The sequence below is a fragment of the Leopardus geoffroyi genome, chromosome A2, assembly GCF_018350155.1.
Source record: "Leopardus geoffroyi isolate Oge1 chromosome A2, O.geoffroyi_Oge1_pat1.0, whole genome shotgun sequence".
In the NCBI taxonomy this organism is placed as follows: domain Eukaryota; kingdom Metazoa; phylum Chordata; class Mammalia; order Carnivora; family Felidae; genus Leopardus; species Leopardus geoffroyi.
The window spans coordinates 56113623-56138172 of NC_059331.1; the positions used below are offsets into that span (position 1 = coordinate 56113623).

Sequence of the window (24550 nt, forward strand, 5' to 3'; positions counted from 1 at the left end):
ACGGAGCCAGGAGGCCAGAAGGGGGAGCTCTCACACCACACCACTGGCAGCCAATTACAGGAAGAAGGGTCAATTAGGTCCCAAGGGAAGAATCCCCAACAGCAAAGAATCCTCAGTTATAGCTCCCAAAAGGAAAAGATGCACATCACATCTCCTACGAGAAACTGACTACCCCAGCAACTCAGCCAATGAGAAACTGTCTGAACTCATGCTTCTCTCCAACTGGGCCTTCCTTCAAAACAACCCCTCCCAACTTCCTCCCCTTCTCCATAAAATAATGTTCCCTCTCCTTGGTCAGATTACTCTATGGTTTTTGCCATAGCTTGCTCGTCCCAAGTTGAAATTTTCTGCCGTTCCCAAATAAATCCAGTTTTGTTGGCAAAATAACGGGTTTCTTTTTAAGATCAACTCCATGCCAGACACTGCTTTAAGCACCTTACAAACTCATTTCATCCTCATGACAACCCTGTGAGGTAGGTACTATCAGCCCCATTCTACAGAGACATAAACTAAGGCACAGAGAGGAAGTGTCGCCCAGCTAGCAAGGGGAGGAGGCAGGACTCCAAGCCAGACTGGTGAAGGATGGGAGGCTCCTACTTTAATCCCCTGCAGCCTCTGAGGTGCCTGGGTGGCTCAGTGGTTGAGCAACCCACTTCAGCTCAGGTCATGATCTCACTGTTTGTGAGTTCGAGTCCTGCATTGGGCTCCATGCAGAACCTGCTTGGGATTCTCTCTCTCTCCCTCTCTGTTCCCCTCCCCAACTTGTGCTCTCTTGCTCTCTAAATCAATAAATCAATCAATAAATAAAAATACCCTGCAGCCTCAAAAACCATCACGGGATCGTATCGCTCCCAGGACAGGGCACTGAGCCTCCCCATGCTGGCCCTGGGCCCAGAGCAGGATGTCCCCAGCCAGTGCTGGCTGACCTAAATGAAACCAACTCAAGAACAGGCTGCTTGCAGGAGGTCTTGGCCCTAAACGCTAAACATTTGGCTGAGGATCCAGGGAGGGTCCTAAAAGTCTCCTTCAGATCTGCCTGGGAGTCCTGCTAGGCAGGGAAGGGCCCTGGGCCAGCACCCACCTTTGTTTATGCCCAAGGCAGTGGGCTGGTACATTCATTTCCGGCCTCTGCCCCCCACCAGGGCTGTATTAGCCTAGCCTCGGGCATTCCGCGGGTGGCTTAGTCATAGCTGGGCGCTGCCGTTCCAACGCCTGTCTGAGTGCCCCCCAACTGGCCCCAATGGAGAACAGAGCTGTAACTTAGGCAGATGAAACCCCTTCTCCCCAGGCCTCAGCCAGCCCACCAGCCAGACGTGGCACCAGGGTCTACAGGAGGAGCAGGGAGGGGGCTCTAACAGGCTAAGCCACTTGTCTAAGGCCCCACATTCAGGCCCAGGTAGAGCATGGCTCCCACGTGGGCTTGGGTTCCAAGGTCTGCCCGCTCCCCTGTGTGCTGGGGGGGAGGGACTGCCCTGCCTCCCATGCCAGATGTTCATGCTCCAGATCTCTAGGAGGCTCTGGATGGAGTCTCCTGCAGAAATCTCATGCCTCCTGGGCATCAGGGCTGCTCCCAGCGGGCTCCACCAGAGAGTGCTTTCCCAAGCTTTCCTGTCCCCCAAGTTCTCCCTATAGCACATGTCCGACCCCGGACTTCCCCCAGCCTGTCCCCCCTCTCACCTGGGCTGCAGGACCTCCCCCTCCCCCCCCCATCCTGGTCAGCAAGGTGCTCGGCTAGAGACTCAGCACTTCACAAAGTTGGCACGTTCCCTTGGGTTTTTATAACTTGGGGTATCACTTACCAAAAGCAGACAACTCAGGTCTTAAGAACAGACACTAGGGGCACCTGGGTGGCTCAGTTGGTTAAGCGTCTGACTTTGGCTCAGGTCATGATCTCACGGTCCGTGAGTTCGAGCCCCGCATTGCCTGCTTTGGATTCCGTGTCTCCCTCCCTCCCTCCCTCCCTCTCTCTCTCTCTCTCTCTCTGCCCCTACCCCCGTTCGCACTCTTTCTCTCTGAGAGAGGCCATGTCCGGCCTCGTTCGATGTGGATTTTAAATCTTTACTTCCTCTAATCCTTAGGAGGTAAGGATGCTCCATCTCAAGAACACACAGCAGCCGGTCCGATCAAGAGCCTTTATGGTTCTCTACAAACATAAGCTCAACGGTGATGAAGCCAGCCCACTGCCTGCCCCCACGTGTCACAGGCCCCAGGTGGAAATGAGGGGATGTTAGGTACCTTGAGTCAGATGCAGAGAAACCAACGGCAAGGGCAGGGGGCGGGTGAGGGGGTCCAAGGGCGTGGTTAGTGCCTCGAGGTCTAGTCCAGGAGGTCAGCCGTTTTGACAGTTCACGATTTTGAAGCCCTTCCTCCCGTCCCCCAGCAGAGGGAGCACCAAGGGAGTGTAAGGGAGAAAGTGGGGAAATGCAGGAGCACCCCCAGATGGTAATGAACGGGAGTCCCCCAGGTGTGGTTGACCGGGGACCGGGATGTGCCTCCGCTGGCCCACTTTTTCTCCCCACCCCACCTTTGATCGCTAAGAACACACTCAGGTAATGAAGGGTGGATGCTCTCCCCACCCAGCTCTCTGCGGGGGGGCCAGGGTGCCCCCTTCAGATTAGAGCTGAGAATAAAGTCAGGGTCTGGGGTTTTTCAAAGACCAGAAGTCAGGGCCCACTTGGGACCTTGGACACTGGAAGCAATAGCCCCACCTAAGGCCCTGCCCCAGGTCCTACCCATTACAACCCACGGGCCAGGATGGATATGTCTGCCCTCCTTCCCAGAACTCCAGCCTGACCACCGGCATCACCTGGGGCCTCAGCTCCTGTAGGACCTGGCTTGGCCACCTGTCCCCATCCCCAGTGTCCCCTTCCGGGCCTCACCCTCCTCTGTCCCCTCCTCAGCGGGGTTGGCAGCCCCCTCAAGCCCCCAGTGCTGAGGCCCATCTCTGACAGGCAGGACCATGACTAAAGCACAGATTTGGAGCTCCTCAGGCCTCTCCTCTCCTTATCAGCACCGAGGAGCCCTAGGAAAGCAGGTCCAGCCCTTGCTTTATTGAAGGGGAACACCAGAGGGGAGATGCCACTAGAGCCCCGTTCCCCGCCACCCCTTACATCCAGGACACCCAGGACCAGGTGTCCTGCCTGCTGGCTGGGAATCCAGAGTCCCCCTCCAGAGGCCTCGCTGCAGCACCCAGCTTTCAGGCTCCCCCACACGGACACGGGCACCCATGGCTCCCCATGCCCTGCCCGAGGTGAGGGTGAAAGGGTGGGGCAAATCACATGACTCGTGCCCCCAAAGCCTCACCTGCCCTTCTCCCTCCTCGGGAAACTGCCTGCCTCTGCAGGGCCTCGTCAGACCTGGGGCCCCACGGGAGGTCTTCTGGGACTCAGGCCCTGCCTTCTGCCCCCGCCCACAGAGGGGCCTGGAGACCCTCTGACACCCAATGGGGAGAGCGGAGGGGCTCCCCCTAAGGCCAGCCCGGTCGAGGACGGGCCCCTGCCCCTCGGCACCTCCTGGCAGCTGCCCCCACCACCCCGTGGTTAGAAAAGGAGAAGCGCTGAGGGGCGGGCCGGGCTGAGGCAGGCAGGGAACCGCGCAGAAGAGCAGAAGGGTGGCGTGGTCAGGGCACCTCGGGAGGCAGCAGAGGGGTGTCCGAGTTCTGTGCCGAGACGCTGGGGGACTCAGACCCAATGAGCCCGAGGCTGTACAAATTAAGGATGGAGTCGGCAATGATGCGGGCCGTGCGCTTCTGGTATCCGCCCGAGGTCACCATGAGGATGGGCACCCGGCGGCCGCGGACCACCCGAAACACCAGTTCGTCCCGCTTCACGATGCCCTGTGGGGGGGAAGGGGAAGGCTGACTCGGGCGAGCGGCTGGGGCTCTGCGGCTTCCGGAGAGCCGGCTTCCGGCTTCCGCTGTGATCGCCGCTGCTTCCGCCCACCTTCCCTACTGCACACAACCCCCCCCCCCCCCGCTGGCACCCCCCTCAGGGCGGGGACGCACCTGGGGGCTGATGGACAGCCCCCCAAGGCGGTCGCCCTCAAGGATGTCTGTGCCTGCGTTGTACACGACCACGTCCGGCAGGTGCTCCTGGAGGGCTTTCTGGAGGTTCCTCTCCACTTTATCCAGGTACTCGTCGTCCTCCGTGCCCCACTCCAGCTCCACCTTCCGCCTGATGGCCTCTGAGGGAGAGACAGAAGTAGCCCCGTAGGCAAAGAAAGGCCAACGAGCTCAGGAGGGCCCAGTCAGTGTCCCAGCAGGATCGGACGCAGTCTGACTCCAGCACTGCTCCCCCTCATTCATTCCGCCCCAAATGAAACTAAAGAGCGCCAAGAACCGCAAAGGGGGCGCGGCCAAGGGAGAGAAGGGAGTGCAGAAGAAACACTTTGCCCTGGGGATTTCCAGACCCCTGTCGATGACATCTGGAGCCTCTGCCCAGAAATGAGGACCCTGCTGTGCCCTCAGGCCCAAATCCAGCACCTTAATCAGAAACCAGGCCCCTGGGCCACACCTGGGGCTGAATGACCCTGAGCAGATGCACCGGCATAAACGTGCCCTTCCTGCACTTGTGTCCCCTATTGGCAAAGCGGGCGGGGCCCTGTGTCTTCAAAGTTCATCTGAGAGTCTCCGCCTTTTGGCTGGTAAGTTTAACCCCCCTGCATTTATTTTCACAACTGTTACATTTGACATCTGAAAACGCATTTTGTGTTTTCGACTTCTATTTTGTATTTTCGACTTCTCATATTTTTCCTCTCATTTCTTTTTTGTCATTCCCTATTTGCCACCAGACAAATGCATACCGAGGAGGGGTCTATTTTTATTCTCCTGGTGGGTACCCTGATGTAAGGACCCGTGCATGTGTTTGTCGGACAGGTTTATGTGATCTTGGGTGGGTCAAGTGACTTCTTTAGGTCTCAGTTTGCTCATCTATAAAATGGGAACACACCCCCACCTCCAGGGCTGCTGAGGACAAATGAAGTGACTTCTGCAGAGGCCAGCATGTAGGGAATACTCAGGAGAGAGCTCCATATGAGCACGACCGCACTTAAGACTGAGGGATGAGGGGGCAGCTTACGCTTGGCGAAGCGGTCCCCGGGGTAGATATGGCGGTTGTACACATCCATGATGTACACGCGCTTGTCACCCATGAAGTCCCGTTCATGCCCATTGCCCTGTGGAGAGGACACAAAAGCTGCTTGCACACAGGGGCCCTCAGCAAGGCCAGGAAGCCTGCATACGCCCACCCCAGGAAATGCCCCATGAGCCTGCGGAGCTCAGCTGGTCCCTGGAGGCAAAGGGTCTCATGGCTATTAAGTAGCAGAGCTGGAATTCAACCTCAAAACGCAGCCCCATGACCTTCTAGCATGACCTTGAGCGGGGTCCAGCCCTCTGAGTTTCCTCTCCGTGGAATGAGAAAGGAGTTCTAACCCTGCCACCCTCTAGAGTCTGTGGTGGGATCGGCTGGGATCAGGGACGTGAAAGGGAACCCGTAAAGGGCTGTGCGGGTGTGGCTCAGTTCCGGAGCTCAGTGTCATAGGACTCCACTGCGGGGTGCCCAGCGGCACACAGGCACAACAGCAGTGGGGGGGGAGGTGTCCTCAAGAGCCCAGGTGACGCCCTGCCCAGTCTGACCGGAGGAGCCAGCCCCATATTTGGAGCCCTGAGGAAGAAGTAACCCGGAACCTGAGCAAGCCTGAAATCATGCGTGTGAGCATCTGTCTGAGGTGCAGCCCCACAGTAGTCCTCAGCTCTGTGCAGGGGTGGCACCCCAAACTGACTAGGAAGCACTGGGGAGCCACAGCAGGCTTCAGGGCGTGAGAGTGGTGTTGCCACCCTGGGCTTTAGGAAGAGCCATCAGCCAGGTGTGTTGGGCACTCAGAAGGGAGGACGGATCCTTTGGTTTGACAGAAACAATGAGGCGGACCCCGTGCCCTGGCTGGGCTGAGTGGCGCAGAGGGACAAAGACCGACCCTCCACTTTTGGCCTGAGGCACAGAGGATGAGCAGCGAGGGGAAAGGCAGATCAGGGTGGGGGGAGCAGAGGCCCAGCTTGGGGCTTGCCAATGTTCCCAGGGGGAAGGGAGCCCCCCACAGTAGGGGGCTGTGGGACAGCTGATGGGCATCAGCTGGGGGGGCGGGGCCATGAGACTGCAGCCCCCACAGGGTACTCACCTGATGGGCATCGAGATCAACGATGGTGGCTCTGGAGATGCCCTCCACTCGCTCAAACAGAAACTGCCAGGGGAGGAGAGGGGGAGGTGAGGACTCAGACAAGCCAGAGGACATAGCCCCTTGGGGATTCCCAATTGGCAAGGGGTCAGGTGGGAGGCCTTACAGGCTTGTGGGCAATCAGGCCACCGGGCAAAGACCTCACACACTCAGAACTGTGTGGCTCAAGAGAAGCATGTGTGCATGGTTAAGGAAGGCTCCCTGGAGGAGGCAGTATGTGCTGTGCCCTGAAGGGCTGGAGATTAGGAGTGGGGCAGTTGGGCTAGCTCTTAGAGAAAGCCCGGGATTCCTACAGGAATATATATGGGTTAAGAAGGTGAAACCTCTCCCCAAGGCTGTGCCCTCTGCCTTATCCCACAAGGCCAAGTTCTCATGCCTCCTCTGGGAAGCCCTCCTTCCCCTCCCTACCCCCAGGAAGGTCTCCTGTGTGTCACCCTCTCTAAATGACCAGGGTCTGTTGACCTGCTTACTCCCACCATTAGTCTGTGTGCCCTAACACAGAGGCCCCTGAGAGAACAGGGGCCACGTCAGTCCATTCCTGATGCCCAGAACAAGGCCAGGCACAGGGTGGTTAAGGGGGGCTCTGCAATCCAGCAGAGGTGTCGGCCAATGCCAGCTCTGCACCTTTCAGCCGTGTGACCTTACCTCCCCAGGCCTGGTTTTCCTCATCTGCACACATGAGGATTAAATGAGGGAAACCTGGGTGGCTCAGTCGATTAAGCGTCGGACTCTTGATCTCATGGTTAGTGGGATTGAGCACGGAGCCTGTTTGGACTTCTCTCTCTCCTCTCTCTGCTCCTCTCCTGCTCCCTCCCTCCCTCCCTCTGTCTCCCTCTCTCTCTCTCTCTCTCTCTCTCTCTCTCTCTCTCTCTCCCACCCCAGGGGGAAAAAAAAAAAGGCACAGAAAGTGTCAGATCTGCGTTGGAGTCCCTGCCAGCTTCCTCCCCTTCTGAGACTCAGTTCCCTTCTCTGTAATGTGGAGGAGAACCCCAAGTTGGGGGGTGGGATTCAAGGGAGGGCTCCTGGAGGTGAGCCCCCACGAGTGCTCGGGCGCACCTTGATGGCCAGTGTGATGTCCGCGTAGGCACAGAAGCCTCCGCCCCGGTCACTGGAGCAGTGGTGGAAGCCTCCACCTGAGGAAGGGCAGACACAGCGTGCTCAGGGCCAGGCACTGCCCCGCCCCTACATCCTCCCCGCATCCCGTCCCTGCTCAGCTCCCAGGGACAGGCTCCCGGGACTCCAGGTCGGCAAGTTGAACTGAGCACCTGGGCGCGTCACCATCCCTGGGTCAGGAGGTAGCTTTGCCATCACAGCCATCCCTACCCGGAGCAAGAAACCTCTCAGGCTGTCCCAACAAGCGAGTCCACAGTGCCTGTCACAACCCCCAAGGGCTAGGAGCTTATCTTTCCCCAAACTGTCCCTTGCCTCTGCAGAGCCAGGCAGGCCTCCAAGAGACTTCCCATGCCAGGGAGGGGTGGTGGGGCTATGGGGGACCCATTTACCCTGGGACCACCCAGATTCTGCAGGTGGTAGAAAGGGATGGTCAGGAAGGCCACCTTCTGATGGTCTTGGCCACCCATGGCCATGGGGAAGGCCTTAGACACCAGGGTCCGGCCACAACCTCCCCCCTGAGAGCCCATTGCCCTGCAACCTGAGTTTCGGGGGCCTCTGAAATTGAGCCCAACAACTGCCCCACCCAGCAGTTAGGGTCCAGGGCCCACAGCTACAAAGGATTTGCCTATTCTCATGCCAAGAGGCTGTCAACGGACCTTAACAAGATAATAGCCAATAATGAACTCCTAACCAGGCACAGAGCTCACTGAAACGTCCCTATAGCCCCTAGTGGGGGCACAATTGCCATTACCTCCATTCTACAGATGAAGAAACTGAGGCACACAGAAAATCAAGCAACCTGCCTGGGATCACACAGCTCACTAACAGCAGAACCAAGATTCAAACCCAGGCTGGATCAAGACCTGGCCTCTTAACCTCTATCAGGTCATAACATCTTCCACGGGGGAAGGGCCTTCCGAGGCCCTCGTGGGGACCCCGCTGTAGACACACACAGGGTGTGCCTCTTTCATCCATCTGTTCAGCAGTAGACCGTCACATCACGGTGATGTCAGATCTGATGTTCAGTACCTGGCAATACCAAGATGGAAGAGACCAAGCCTTGTGGAGCTCACAGCCAAAGGCGGGGGTTCTCTCCCACACCCATTTCTTCATCGATATGATGGGGCTGACATGATAATGCCCAGCTCAAAGGAGAGGCCAGACAGTAAAGAGGTTTGCTAACTGTGAAGTGCTGTACCTCAGTGAGGGACACATAAGGAAGGGATGAGGAAAAACGTCTGTGTAACCCTCCCATGAGCCAGTCTTGGGGGAGAGTCCAGGGGACCCCGGAGTGCTGGCCCTCAGGTCCCTGACATGGCATTGACCCTGGGCCTGTCTTCCCATTACGTGACCGTGGCCCTGAAGGCTGTCCTGGGCCCCGGGAGGCTGATGGAGTTTTTCAGGAAAGACTCTGAAATTCTGCAGGTTTCAGCCCCATGCAGGGCTGCCCAGGGGATGACCCAGGCTTTTGCAGACAGAGTGAGCCCCTTGTCACTGGAAGTATGCAAAGGCAGGGCTGGGGAGCCATCTGGAGAACTCTTTTAGATGAGAATCCCACACCAGATGGAGGCACTGGTTGGTCCCTCCCAGGCACCAGATGGCCGAATCCCCACCCCCCCTCCAGACCACTTTAAGAAGGAGGTTCAGGGTGGCTCTGAAGGCACCAGAGCATCTGAACTCACAGTGGTTGCCTTCAGGTTCCTCCTGGCCCTCCCAGCCCAAGGACCCAGCAAGCCAGACAGGCTGGGGTACTCACCCACATTGATGGCCCAGCCTCGCTCCATGGCCAGCTTCCCTGCCTTTGGAGACAAGCACAAGTTGAGAGGCATAGGCAACCAATTCCCTCACTCATTCATTCACTGATTCACTGATTCATTCATTCATTCCATAAACACCATTTCCAGAGAGCTCTGACATAGGATGATCTATGAGGTAGGGTTCAGGAGACCCCCACCCTCCAGCAGACTCAGACTCAGTCTTGGAAGTACCAGACTGGCTGCTGTATGAGAACTGCAAAGCCGCAGAACTGCAATTCTGAGAGGCGACTAGAAGAAATCAAAGTTAAATAGTTATGATCACACGTGAGCTGACAAGGATTTTGATGAGGCTTTCAGTGGAAAAATAGACAATCTTTGACCCACAGAAATACGGTAGGCTGAATACCAAAATCTTGTAGGAAATCATGGTTTGGGAGTGGGCAGTGATATTTAAAAAAAACAAAAAACAAAAAAAAAAATTCCAAAGCTAAAAAGAAAACTATAGATCAATAGGTCTTGATCTGGCTCTGGATGAATTCATCCCACACCTAGGGGGCACCTGGGTGGCTCAGTGCGTTAAGCCTCTGACTCTTGCTTGCAGCTCAGGTCATGATCTTGCAGTTTGTGAGTTTGAGCCCCACATTGGGCTCTGCACTGACAGCTCGGAGCCTGCCTGGGATTCGCTCTCTCTCCCTCTCTCTCTGCCCCTCCCCCTGTTCATGCTCTGTCTGTCTCTCAAAACAAGTATTTATGAAATATTCTTTAAAAAAAGATTATCCTACATCTAAATCTGAAATGTTTCTCTACCTCCAATTAACTCGGCAGCCTGTGGCTAAATTTAAAGACAACTACATATGGGATGAAGAAGCTACTTTTGCTGTAAGTATTCTTTACTGTCACCCCCATGATGGGCAGTGAGAGAGCATCGCCCATCACTGAAGCCATGGGGGCTTGGTTTTGCCATCTTGACTTGAGAACACTATAGCCATAGCTTGAGGATACACCCCCTGGGGAAAGGGGATATATCTTATACACCAGCAAATACTGTAACTCTCATAGGAGGTCATGGGGGAAGGAACAAGGAATTCTAATGTCCCCAAGTGGGAAAGGCTTTGGGAGAAAGAGTCATTGTTACTGTGCCTTGAGGACTATTTAGGATTTTGTGCAACTACAAAGTGGGAGGAGAGTATTCCGGATGGAGAGCCCAGAGTGGGCAAAGGCCCGGAGGTGTGGGGTCCCAAGCCCAGCCCTTCCTCCCACCTGCATCCCCACCTACCATGATGGTTCCTCCCGTCTGGGTCCGAAGGGGCTTCAGCACCTTCCTCTGCACAAGGAAGTTGGGGAGAAAGATGACAGGGGGGATCTCTGTGATGGTGGCAACAGCAAAGGACCACTGTGGAAGGAGACACAGGTCGTTGTGCCCAGAGCGCAGAGGCAACAGCTGGGAAATCAGATTGCCAGTTTCCAGGTGACCTGGGAGAACTTCCAGTCAAGTGCAGTTCCTTTGGTAAGAAGTGAGAGCCCCTGACCCAGCTTTGGGCTCAGTAAGAACCGTTCCTTGCCTTAAAGCTGTTGGCCCACATTCCTCCAAAGCCCTTGGCTGCCCTCTTGCGCCCAGAGCGAGAGCTGCAGAGGACGCCAAGTCACAGGGGCGTTAGACCCAGCCCTGGCCCAGCCCACCCACTGTACAGAAGGGGGAGGACACTGAGGCCCTGAGCTGGGAAGATCTTTCTTTCCAACGTCACACAGTGAGTCACTGGCAGAACCAGCACTGGAAGCCCAGGTCCGCTTCCCCGCACATGATCTCGTCATCCACTAGGAATCGGTCCTCCCTTCAAAAGGCGTATCAGGCCCTCGTTTCTGGCTACCGAGGCAGGAGGGTCTAGGGTACCCAAAAGGCATTCGCACGAAGATTAGGACACAGCTTTCCCTGTGACCCTCCCAGACCCCGGGGCAAATGTCCATGGGCCCAGATCCCGAACCATCTGCTGCCTGGCTGAGAATGTACCTGGATCCGTGCTCCCTGCTCTCCTCTGACCCCAGGCAGAGCCTCAGAGGGGCCCAGGGCACTCTGTAAATATTTACTGAGGCTCCAAGGTGGGGGCTACTCCTGTCCTTCTGACACAGCCCACAGCCGAGCAGGGAGGCACTCATATGCAATGTGGCAAAGCCTTTTGATGGAGAACATGGTCTGGGTCCAGGTGGGAACGCAGTAGCTTTCTGGAGGCAGTGACCTCCAAGCTGAGTCTGAAGGTGAACGGGAGTTGCCCGGATGTCACAGTCAAGGTGAAAAGACAACTACTGGCAAAGGGAAGTGAGTCCGCGCTCACGAGAAGTTGGGTACAACTGGGGCGGGGCCGGGCCTGTCCCGTAGGGCCTGTGCTGCCAGAGAATGTTCTCTCTCAGACAGCCTCATCCGAGCAGCAGGGAGCCATCAGATGGTGCTTGCCCAAGCTGTTCTGGCTGCAGCAGAAGAACCAATTAGGAGAACTTGAATAGAAGCAGCAGCAGCCCCAGGGAGGAAGCGAGAAATAATGAGGGTCCAGAGGAGGGGAGATGGGGAAGGTTAGCAGATAGCACGTAGGGGATGGGCAGACAGAGGAGTCCAGGATGCAAGGTTGGAACCCCAAGACTCCAACCCTGAAGGCAAGGGCCAGAAGGGTAGCCCACTGTGAAAATCGAGGGCTGTCCTGGGACAGGGTGGGGGTGGGGCAGAGGTATGGCCCTCAGGAGGCCAGGCCAGGCAGAGAGGAGTTTCAGGAAGGAGTAAGCCAAGGGAGGTGTTGAGAACGGGTAGCATGGCCACTGGGTTCTCCCACCAGGGGAGGAGATTTAGGGCAGGAGAGGCATGTTCAGTAAGGGTGAGGAGCCAGCAGAGAGGAAAGAGGATGGGCCAAGGATGAGGTAGGACAGCAGAAAGGGCATATGCCTGGGAAGGTCCTGGCAGGCGCCTTAGCCGGGGGCACTACTTGAGGCCAGGGAGAGAAGGCAGAACAGGCCCCATGTCAACTTCCATAGGGTCCAGGTGTGCTGGGAAACCCAGGCTGCCTGAACTGCACTGAATACCTGTGTGGCCACCCCCAGCCCCCACCCAGGCCACCAAGGCTGAGGACAGTTGTAGGCTGGGGAAGCCCTCACTCAAGTGAAGGAGCTGGTGAACGTGGCCTATGGCCCACAGACCACTTGAAAAGGGAGGTGCCCCTCCAGCCTTCCTCAATCCCCGGCCTCCCAGCTGCACCATGGAGGCATCACAGGGCCTGGGAGGTGGTACGGGTGCTAGACCTGAGACCAGCCAGGAAGGCTGGAATGCTCCAAGACCTGTCCGTGTGCGTGTGTGTGCATGTGGTGGGGGACAGACCCAGAGAAGGGAAGGTGGCCAGCTCTGACTGTTCGTCACACCAATCCCACTGCCCAACACAGGCTTGGCCTATGGGAGGCATGGAACCATGGTTTTCTTCCTTTTTTTTTTATTTTTCATTAGGCTCCATGCACAACGTGGGGCTTGAACCCATGACCCTGAGATTAACCGTTGCATGCTCTACAGACCCAGCCGGCCAGGAGCCCCAGAACCACAGTTTTCTATGAATAAACAGTGAACACAACAACTCAGCCACTGAAGGAACACGTTAAGCCACTGCCTCCCTCTCTCCCTCAGCAAGCTAGCAGGGAATAAGGATTGGAAGAAAATGAAAGCTTATCCCAGCCTCCTGAGGGGTCCCATATAGACACAAAACCACGAAGGGGGCATGTTTTAAAGTATGTTCCGCAGCAACTGCCTAGCCCAGCGCGCTATCAGGAAAGGGTTCCACATCAAATGACTCTGGGAAACACTGCTTATGTTGTCCACCTCTTGGAAACTCACATGGGAAACATGTAAAGGGCTCGAAATTTTGCCGTACAGAATCCTATCCACTGCCCAAGTTTTCTGGCCACAAACCTCTGCCGGCCTGCCTTACTTTTTACACAACGCCTACTGACCTTTGGGAAGCTGCAATCACGTGGGACACACTAGGGAAAGAATCTTCCACAGGCCGGGTATAAAGTCACCAGAAGCGCGTCTGGGATGTAGCCAAGGGGACCAGTCCCCTTGGGGGAAGAGTCACGTCTGCCAACGTTTCTCCACTTCCGGCAGTGAGAGATGGTGCCAGACGGCTCAGCCCTCTCCCGGGCCCAGCCGTGGCCTCTGTGCAAGGCAGTGGTGCTGCCTACTGATGAGCTAGACTCGTGCTGTCCCATCCAGCGGCCACCAGCCACACGTGGCTACTTGGGTATAATTTTAAATGAAAAATTTTTTATTAGAATTTTGTTACTTCAATCAAGAAAATAGAATTTCGTTCCTCAGTCTCACTGGCCATAGTTCAACTGCTCGATAGGCACGTGTGCCTAGGGGCTACTGGCCAGGGCCATTCCAGAACATGTGCACCGTGGCAAAAAGTTCTATTGGACGGAGCTGCTCCAGAAAAACCACCAGTGGCCAGGGTGAAAAATAGACGGGGTGGGAGGGGCAGGCTGGCGGCTGGGCCCTGGAGGAGGGGGTGGGCGGGGAGGTTCTACACAGGGGCATGCAGGGCAGCAGGCTGGGATGAGGGCACCCAGATCAGGCCCTCTGAGAGCCTGGCCCCAGGCAAGGGCATTGAGGGATGGGCTAGATGGGAGTACGGTGGGGACAGGGCTCAGAAGTCCTCCTCAGAGTAAAAGCTGGTCCGACTCTGGGCTTTGCCACTGCTGTGTCAATTTGGACACAACCCTTACTTCTGTCTCGTCTCCTCATCTATGAAACAGGGACCCCTCCCCACCAGGCCTAAAACGGGGCCTTAGACCAATCTGCCAGGCCTGTCCTCAACTCCCCATCTGAAGACCCCCCCGGCTCCACCCTGACCCCTGCCCTTGCCTCATCTTTCTGCACAGCACCTGTCTCTACCTGGCGTTACAATATGTCTCAGTTGTTATCTGTCTGTTCCAGAAGGATGCCACAGCCAGGAGTGTAAGCACACACTCATTCTCATTCCTGCTATACAGATGATGCTGAGAGTGAAGCCTGCACACAGCAGGTGCTTAGAGCACATGCCGCCCACCCTTGCCCAGACTCCTCCCTGCCTACACACTCCCTGGAGGAGGCCACCTCCCCTGCACCCTGCACCGCCCAGGAGAGCTGGATGACTAGCTGATAAGGGGCTAGGACAGTCTGGCCCTCTGTTCCCAAGACAGCACAAATGCAGAGCCCTCCTGGGGTCAGGTGAGGCCATACGTGTGCCCAGCTGCTTCCCCTCCCCCCCTTACAAGTGTCACCCGAGGCTTGCCCTCAGGGAATTCCTTGCACCTCCATCCCCACCACAGGCTCTGCTTCTAGGGCCGTGCTTCTCCAAGTATAGTTCCCAAACCAGCAACACCAGCACTTGAGAACTTGTCAGAAACACAGAGTCTCAGTCTCCTCTCCAGACCTCCCGAATCCAAAACTCTGGGAGTAGGGACCAGTGATCTGCATCACGACAAGCCTTCCAGTGGATTCCAATGCTTAAGCAAGTTGCAGAACCACTGCTCTAGTGAACTTGAGCCCATAGTGCTGAATGAATGAATGAATGAATGAATGAATGAATGACATAAACAGAGGAGGTTTTACCACCCCAGCCTAATGCCCACTGCCCACCAAAAGGCCTGGCCTGCGAGCTTCCCCAGTAGAGACTGGCTGCAACCCCATGTGGAGGCCCCAACTGCTTGGTTTGGGTCAGAACTTTCCACCAGTGGAAGTGGGAGCAAAAGGAGAGAAAGGAAAAAAATCCGCACCATCATCTCAGTTGATGAAGAAGGAGCCTTTGACAAAATCCAACACCCTTTCATGACAAAGTCCATCAACAAACTAGAAATAGAAGGGAACTCTGCCACACTGGCAGAGGGCATTTATCCACATGTGCACATGCAAACACACACACACACACACACACAATCACATAGCTTTCACCATACACAGTGCTAAAAAACTGGAAACCTTCAGCCTAAGATCGGGAACAAGAGAGGGATACCCACTTTTGGGATAGAATAGAAGGATGCCCCTTCTATTCAACCTCACACTGGAAGTTCCAGCCAGAGCAATTAGGAAAGAAATAACAGGTCTCCAAACTGTAAAGGAAGAAGTAAAACTAATCTCTATTCACAGATGGCATGATGTTAGCTACAGAGAATCCTAAAGAATACACACACACACACACATACACACACCCCTATTAAACTGAAGAACTTATCCAGCAAAGTTGCAGGATCCAAGATCAACACACAAAAATCAGTTGTATTTCTATACCTTAGCAACAAATAATCCATAAAGGAAATTTAAAAAGCAATTCCATTTAAAATAACAATGGAAATAATAGAATACTTGGGAATAAATTTAACCAAGGAGGTGCAAGACCGGTATACTAAACACTACAAAACACAGCTGAAAGAACTTAAGAATCTAAACAAATGAAAAAATAACCTGTGTTCATGGGTTCAAGACCTAATATTGTAAAGATGGCAATACTTTCCAGATTCCTCTACAGATTCAACACAATCCCTATCAAAATCCTGATGGCCTCTTTTGCAGAAATAGAGAAGCTGATCCTATAATTTATATGGAATCTCAAGACACCTCAGACTTAGAGAACACGCAATTTCCAATTTCAAAACTTACTACGAAGCTTCAGCGATCAAAACAATATGGCAGTGGCATAAGAGAGACATATACATCAACTGAATAGAATGGAGAGTCCAGAAGTAAATCCATACATCTATGGCCAACTAATTCTTTACAAGGGTACCAAGACTAGTCAATGGGGAAAGTGTTGTGTCTTTAGCAAATGGTGCTGGGAAAACTGGAGACCACATGCAGCAGATTGAGGTTGGGCCCTTACCTCACACCATATACAAGAATTAAGTCAAAATGGGCCAAAGACCTAAATACAAGCTAAAACTCTTAGAAGAAAACATCAGGGTCAATCTTCATGACCTTGGATTTGGCAATGGATTCTTAGATGTGACACCAAACACACAAGCAACAAAAGATGAAAAAGATAAGTTGAGGTTTAGCGACATTCAAAACTTTTATGCATCCAAGGACACCAGCAAGAGAGCGAAAATACAACCTACAGAATGGGAGAAGATATTATTGGCAAATCACATAACATCCAGAACATACAAAGAACTCTTAAAACTCCATAACCAAATGTTTTATTCGGCCCGTGACTTGAGCAGACACGTCTTCAAAGAGGCGATATAAATGTCCACCAAGTGGCTGAAAAGATGCTCAGTGCTATTGACCAACAGGGAAATGCACATTACAGCCACAATGAGATACCACTCCATACCCACTAAGGTTGCTGCAGCCAACCAACCAAACAAGCAAAAATCATAAAATAACAAGCGTGGGTGAGAATGTAGAGAAATTGGAACCTTTGTGCACAGTTGTTAGGAATGTAAAACATGCAGTTGCTGTGGGGGTCATTTTGCTGGCCCCTTGGTTACCCTATGACCAGCAATTCCACCCCTAGGCATATAACCTAAATAACTGAGTACAGGGATTCAGATATGGACTTGTACATGCATGTTCATAGCAACAAAAGGCTAAAAGCTGGAAGCAGCCCAAATGCCCATCAACTGAGAAACAGATAAACAAAATGTCTATCCACACAATGGAATATTATTGAGCCGCAATGAGGAATGAAGCGCAGACTCACGCCATGGGATGGATCATTCTTGAAAACGCTACGCTTGTGCTTGCTGATAGAAGCCTCACGCCAAAGGTCACGTGCTGTGTGACTCCACGCATGTGAGGCATCCAGAAAAGGCAAGTGCAGAGAGCTAGAACACAGGCTGGTGGTCGCCAGGGGCCGGGGAGAAGGGGAATGGGAGCGGCGGCTTTGTGGGTACCAGTTTCCTGTCGGAGCGACGAAAATATTTTGGAACTAAACAGCAATGGTCGCACCACATCGTCAATGTAACAAATGCCACCGATGTTTACCCTTTAGGATGGCTACTGGCTAAGCTATCTGAATTTTACTGTAATTAACAAGAAAAGGAGACAAGAGCCCCCTCGGGGAAGAAGAGAGAAGTGAGAGAGAGAAATCAGAGGCCCGGGGAGGGGGCCCAGTTCCCCAGAGACTCTCTAAGCCTTTAGCCTCCTGGTATTCTGGTGCGAGGGTCTGTCTCCCTCCCAGACAGGACTCCGAGTGCTGGGAGGTCGGTGACCAGGCCCAAGAGGTGTCTGGACTTCCTGAGGCTCAGATGAGCTTGGCTTCTCTCTCTCTCTTGCATGCCGCATACCCAGTCTGAACCGCAGAAAATTCTACTGTTTCCTCTTCTTTGCAAACTCCAACTCCTACCACTCCCCCAAAACCCACAGCCGCTGTTTCCAGCCTCGTCTGAGAGCCCGGATCTCTCACCAGATTACTGTGACGACCTCCTTCTTCATTGATCTTCCTGCTTTTGTCTTGACAGCCTCTTCTCATCACAGCTGCCAAGCAATCCTGCTAAACCCTAGATCAGACCACATCCCTCGGCTTAACACACTCCTTGGCTCCCACCTCCCTCAGAGCAAACAGCAGTGGCACAAAAGGCCCCTGTGTGGTCTGGCCCCTGATCGTTTTCTGACACCATCTCTTGCCAGTCTCCTTCCCGTTCCCTCCAATCCAGTGGCAATACTGGAACACACTGCAGATACTCCTGCCTCAGGGCCTTTGCACTTGCTAATCCTTATACTCGGAATGCACTCCCTCCAGATGCCCACACAGCTCACTCCCTCACTGCCCTCAGTCCATGATGACATGTCAGTAAGTCCCTCCCTGACCTCCTTATTTCAAACTGCAGCCCCTATTCCCCCTTTCCTGCTATACTTTCACCCATGGCACCGAGTGCCTTCTAACACACCAGATCATTGACTTGATTATCGTGTCTATTGGCTGACTCCCCCAGACGTCAGCTCCATAAGGAGAGGGACCCCATCTCTTTTGTTCTATCCTACCTCCCCTGGAACAGAGCACAGTGCTCACTGAACAGTTGCCGGATCCAAAACAAAACAAAACAAAACACTTGCCGTATAAAGGTATCCCGAGCACTGCCTAGCTCAGGGTGCACAAGGACGAGACGTCAGATCTGTGTCATGCCACCCCGCACCCCAGGCAAACCGTCACTGGGGTTAGCAGAAGGCAGGAGCCTGGCCCTGGCCCAACCCAACCAGCACCTTCAGTGGGGCAAACTCTGGGCCTTGCGCACAGTAGGCGCTCAATACACATTTCTCTCCCTGAATGGCCATCACCTGGCAAACATCAGGTACTGTATCCCCATCAATGCCTGGATGACTAAGCATCGAAGGCCACACCAGGCCAGGGCCAGGCGTGAGCCCTGGAACATGGGTGAGGCAGCGCAGGGGGAGAGGGTGACCTCCCACAGCGCACACAGAACAGCCGAGGAAACCAGCAGGAACTCTCCAGGGCACTGTTCCAGATGCCCGCAGCAGAGAAAAAAAGAAAAGGAACATTGCAGAGAGCTGGGGGGAGAGGCGAAGGGGAGGAGGATGAATAGAGGCAAGGGGAATGCTCCTGAGCTGCAGCCCCTAAGTGCCAAAATGGGCATGGTGGTTCCTGCCTGAGCATCAAGGGCACATCATACCATGTGGCTCTCCCATGGTATCTGGAACAAAATCCAAACTCCGCCCACGGCTTGCAAGACGCAGCGTGGCCTGGTGCTGCTGGCCTCCCTGACCACATCTTGTGCCACCTCAGCTTTTTATTCCCTTGAGCATCCTTCTTCCCTCTAGGAGGCAAAGTCCCCTCCCCCTGTAGGTATGTGGTTCTGGAACATTCTTCCTTCAAAGCTCCACACGCTCTTCATTCTTTTGTCTCAGCTCAAACCTCACCTCTGTGAGGCCCTCCCCGACCACCCAGTCACCCTCCACCCTCCACTTAAGTTACCCTCTATTTTTTTTCCCTTCACAGCCCTTGGTACTCTGTGATATCCTCTCGGGTCGTTACTTCTTTATTTCCAGTCTTCCACAACAAAAATGCAAATCCATGGGAGCAGAGAAACTTGCTTATTCTTCATTTTGTACCCAGTACACAGTCAGTATTTGGTATAGATGTGTTGAATGACTGAATGCTTCACCTTAGTAGGTGTGATGGAAATCAGCCTGTTTCTCTTTTTGCTCTTGCTGCCAGGGAGCTTCAAGCCAAATATATAAGCTCAACCATAGCATCTTGGTTAATCCTTTCAGTTGGCATGTCTGAATGCTCCTGCTGCCCTTGACCTCAATTGCCTACTCAGGTCTCAACCTGTTAATACTTTTTTTAAATTATTACCTATCACATAGTAAGCTGTCTTTAGGCTTTTGGGGGCCCAAGGCCAGGGACACAGTCAGCCCTGCACAGTTCCCCTGAAGGCTCCTCAAGCAGGTGGCATCCTGGAGCCTAGCCCCCCCTCCCCCTCAGCCTTATTCTGGCACATTCACATTCAATCCACCCTGGTCCCACTCTGTTCTGGTCTCTCCCTGCCTGGACCTGTCGCCATTGGTCCCTGTTCCCCACCCTCACCCTCTGGACTCTGTAAGGCATGTCCTCCTGGCCCAGCTCCTGGGCTGTGGACTGTGACCACGCATGTCCAGGCCCCAGGAAACCAGGGCAGCCAAGGACTGGGCTTCCTGCCAAGGCCTCGCACACCTCTCTCTCCCAGGAGCCAGGTTGCAACCTCTTCCTGGTAATCTTTCATGAGCTGACACTGTCACGGCTTCATCTAGAATTCTCACAGCTCCGGCCAGAGTGGGGGAGGAGGGCAGGTAGCAGCCGTGACCAGGAACCAGGAAGACAGACTGGCTTCTGGATGCCCTGCTTGGGGTCTCCCTGAGGGCTGCTGGACCTCCTGGGTGACCTTGAGCAGGGCCTAGGCTTTTCCACCTATAGAGGGGAGGGGCCTGGTGACCTCTGGCATGTGCTGTGGCACTGAGTCTAAGACAAGGAGGGGGTCAGGGCTCTGGGCTCCCACACTGTTGGCAGAGGACCTGTGGCATCCCCGACCATGCCCCCACCAGGGCAGGCTGGCAGCACCAGGTTCTGACGCACCTCCCCAGCCTCACTTCCCCTCTAGGCGAGCTTCCCACGCAGAGGCCTCAGAACCTCAGCACTGATGACAGCTTCACGAGCTCCTCTGGAAAAAAGTCACAAGCAGGCAGCCTAGAGGCCCAGTTTGGTCTGCGGGTAGGATTTACAAATGTTGAAATGAGCTGCCGCATTAAGAAACCAGGGACTGCCACTTAATCTGAATTTCTCACTTTTCTTTGAAAGCCAGGCCTTCTGGCCACGTGGGGCCCCCAGGGCAGCTGAGAGGCAGCCACCCACTTGGGAAGGGGCAGGAGCCCCCCAGTTTGCCCCATACACCACCACTACCACCTGCCTGGCCACTTGTGTATATCCCTTGCTCAGACCTGGGGAGTTTCACACTAGTTTTTGGCCCAACAGCTTTCAACAAGTCTTTAGCAGCAGAAGCTCTTAGAAAAGAACCTCAAACGTCAGCCCGATATAAAAATAGACCTATGTGGGACAGCTTTGGTTGGATAAGGACAAGGGGCTGGCGTCCCCTCACCCAGCATGTCAGCAAGGGTCTCCGAGGCCTGTTCATAGAACACAGATTGAAAGGCACTAATGTAGAAGCTCTATGAAGGTGCAAACTCCGCCAAGTGGTCATCCCTGCTTTCATACCCCCAGGGATGGGGAGCTCACTACCCCCTGGAGCAGCCTAACCCATCCCTGGTATCTGCCTTTTTGACACCTCTCTCCTTCTCTTGGGGACCACAAACTCACATGATCCCCCTGCATGAGGGGCAGGAATGGAGCCCCTTGGGACTGTGCTTCCCCAGACCGAGCTGCCCCTGCTCTGACCACCCCTCCCGGTCAGCAGCCCTCCCCAGGCCCCAGACCCTGTACCTTGAGCTCGTTGAGATAGCGTCTCGTGTGCACCACCAGCAGATCCTCGTCCGAAGCCTCCCGTGCCTCCACCAGCATGCCATCTGACAGAAGCTTCTCTTCTGAAACCACAAAGTGGGCACCCTGCTTCCCTGATGGCCTCATGGCCGACCGGCTCCAGACCACCCCTCGGAACAGGCTGCAGGCTTAGCCTCTGCTAGCCCTGCCCCAGAGGAGGTGGGAAACGGCTGGCTTTTGAAAACCGGTCGCCTCCCAGGCCAGTGCGGACAATGGCCAGAGGGCATTAGGCATTGGGCATGAGGCGATCCTTGGGTTTCCCAAGCCACCAACAGCTGAGAGGTGAGCTGGACAGCTTTCACAGGAGGTGGCACATGGGTCGATAAGGCTGACTCAAAATGAGAAAAAGCCTTATCAGTTCTCCCTCTCCACCTTCTGGTGATGTCACGGGAGGCCCAGGGTGGTGTGGTGTCTGCCTAACCCTCGCTCATCTCCCTTAACCCAAAAAGCAGCGACCTCACAGACTGCAGCACCCTGAAGTGAATCACAGCTTTCCTGCATTTATTTTTTCACCACGACCTTCTATTTATGGCCAGTGAAACTGGCTTTTCCCATTTAGATGATATAATGTTTCCTTTTAAAACAAGTTTACTTCAGTTTTTTTTAAGCAGAGTCTAAGTCAATAAAAAAAAAAAAAAATGAAGTAAATAACGGAGCAGGTGGTATAAGGAAACGGCAAGGTCCCCAGAGTGGTTTGCAAATAACTGATGTCGGGGAAACACTGCAGTATTTTATCACCCCTCACATCCACCAGACAAGATTTGCTCTGTTTCGCCAAAGAAGAAACAGGAAGTGGTCTGGGGCACAGTGAGAATAGGACCATGATGCTCTGGGTTTTAGGGAATCAAAGGGACAAGGTCAGAATCCAAAGAAACTGTTTTAATGTGTAACCCTTAGAAAACAAATGATCCCATACATTTTCCGCACATAGCTCCACATGCAGAAGGCACTCTCCATCGCCCCTCCCCCCAACAACATTCCAAGTCTCCCCACTGCCTTCAGGCAAAGGGCCAGCTCTTTTCCTGGCAGCACCATGTGGCCCCTGCCTCCTTTCCACCCACATCCTCCGAGGAGGAAGGACTCAGGAGGACTGTCAGCTCAGAGATGAGGGAGACAAGGAATCCTATGTTGAGCTACTGGGTAACGCAGGATCCCAAGAAAGGGCAATGGGGGGAGTGACTCAGGCTGAGTCTGCTGGAAACAGTGCATGAAGGACCACAGTCAGGGAAGCAAGATGAGCAACAGGCTGGCTCCACTTATTCTCACCATCCTGGCACACCACTTGTCCTTCTTCTACTTAATAGTTTCCTTTGAATGCTCACTCTGGTTACTATTGCAAATGGAAAATCCAAACCAATTGCCATAAATAGAAAAACCAAAAATAGAAAACATATGCGATACAAACAAACTGTTATTAATCTGTAATTTGATTCTATTTTCTGCAACAGTGTGGCTCGCTCTAGATTTGTTAAAAAGGGAGATGCGCTTAGGTGTTAAAGACAGGCTAGCCCCAAAGCGAAACTGTCTCCGTGGCATGATCAGGATTGTGTGATTTAAAGATCCACAATGCCTCGTCCTATGCCAGGTAATGTTCCCTACTTCTGTTAACTGAGGAACCCCTAATGCAGGGAAAAGGGAGAATATTCTCGCACTAGCCTGCTGTGATGCCTGAATTTCCCACCTAAACCAGACCCCTGGATTACAAACCGAAGTAGAAAGCACAATCCGGAGCACCACCTTGCTCAGTGGAATGCGCTGTGACAGGTGCGAGCCTGAAGCTCTGGATTCCAGACCCCACTCTGCTACTTGGTAGCTGTGTGACTTTGGGCCTGTTTCCTAACCTTTCTGGGCTCCAATTTCCTCCATCTGTAATCAGTAGGGTTTGGAGCAAAGGCTCTCTAGTTCCTGGACTCTCGGAGCTTATGGGGAACAGACACTGGATTGCTCTAAACTTCACCTTCCTGGTGTCCATCCTAAATCAGCCCCCCTTCTACTGGGCCTCCACGGACAGGGACAGGACTTAAGCCCACAGTGATGGGGAGCAGTGAAGGTCTGAGGCAGGGACATATCATGCTCAGACACCTGTACTGAAAAGACTCTGCCCGCATGAGTGGAAGGCAGTCTGAGGGCTGAGAGTGGAGGTGGGAGACTGCGGCTTGTGTCAGGGAAGACACAGGGAGGGGCCGGGAGAGAGGGGTGGGTTGGAAGAAGCAGCCGTAGGGTCTGATAGGGCCTTCCATACCTTTCAGGAAGCTGATCACCTTGCCCCATTTTCCCGCATCAAAGGGGTGCAGTTTCTCCAGGCCCATGAAGGTTATGTTGTAGCGTGGTGAATACACGATGGGCCAGCGTGTCTCCGGCACATGCTGGTACAGCTGAGTTGTGTGTGGCCTTCCGTGTGCACAGGGACAGACACAGAGACAGGGACAGTCTCAGTGTGGAAAGCAGCCTCCTCCTCGCTGCCGGCTGACTTTGACCACACAGCTCCACAGCCGCAGGAAAAGGGCCTCTTAGCAACAGCAACAACGGTCATGAGAACAGCTCCTCACTGAGCATTGGCTCTCTCCCTGCACTGTCCAACCCAAACCTCACCGGAGCCCTGGGAGGTAGGTGCCACTGGTCCCAACAAAGGCTTGGAGGGGGAACCAGGTGTGCCCAAGGTCACACTGCGGGTGGGTGCAGCACCGGCTGTGCACCCAGGTGTATCTGGCTGCCAGGCCTCGGCACGTCCCCTCCACATTATTACAATTATTCTAAAAAGCTGTGTGGCCCTAGGCCTCAGTTTCCTTAAGTAAAACATGTGGCTGTCGCGAGATGATGCACCGAAACAGCTGAGCACAGAGAGCGCCCTATCCCTGAGAGCTGGGGGTGGGGATGACAGTTCCCAGAAACAGCAGGTCGGGGTTCACGCAGACTGAGGCCCAACCCGCACGCAGCCAGGAATGGAGATCACCTCAGCCTAGCAGCGCAGCTGACCCCCCTCCCCCCCCATTACACCTCCGCACAGGGACCAGAAACACGGCGCCAGCTGTTGCCACTGCGGGAGGCCTCCGCACAGCCGGTGGAGCCCGGGATAGGGCAGACGTCAGACCCGCGCCTGTAGCTGGGCCCCGCCCGGGTCGGAGCCCCGCGACCCTCACCGATCCCTCGGACCGCAGAGAAGTGGCGCGAGGCCGGCCTGGGCGCACCCGACCCGAGCGCCCCCTCGCCCGCCATACCTGGGCACGCACCTGGCGGCCCGCCGGGTAGCCCGCGCACTCGCGCTCCCGCCCACGGGGACCCCTAGGAACCCCGGGGTCTTGGGTTGGCGCCCCATCCCGCGCCCCCACCCCTGCCTCACTCACATCCCGGGGCCGGGCCCTCCCTGCGCTGGCCACTGCTCGGCGACCGGGCGGGGCAGGGCACGGCCCCGCCCCGGACACGCCCCCGGCCTCGGCCTCCTCCGCTGGGGGCGGA

The 24550-nt window shown here is 54.6% G+C and overlaps 1 protein-coding gene across 1 annotated transcript; it reads right to left on the bottom strand.

The window, feature by feature from the left end:
- Positions 1-2118: 2118 nt before the first annotated feature.
- HDAC11 (histone deacetylase 11) lies at positions 2119-24550 on the bottom strand. The gene is made up of 10 exons (XM_045493954.1): positions 24439-24550; positions 23337-23485; positions 21038-21138; positions 10375-10491; positions 9098-9140; positions 7285-7361; positions 6172-6234; positions 5076-5172; positions 4004-4182; positions 2119-3835 (listed from the first exon to the last, which is right to left on the bottom strand). Coding segments are annotated over exons 1-10 (1044 nt in total). The 5' UTR covers positions 24441-24550; the 3' UTR covers positions 2119-3619.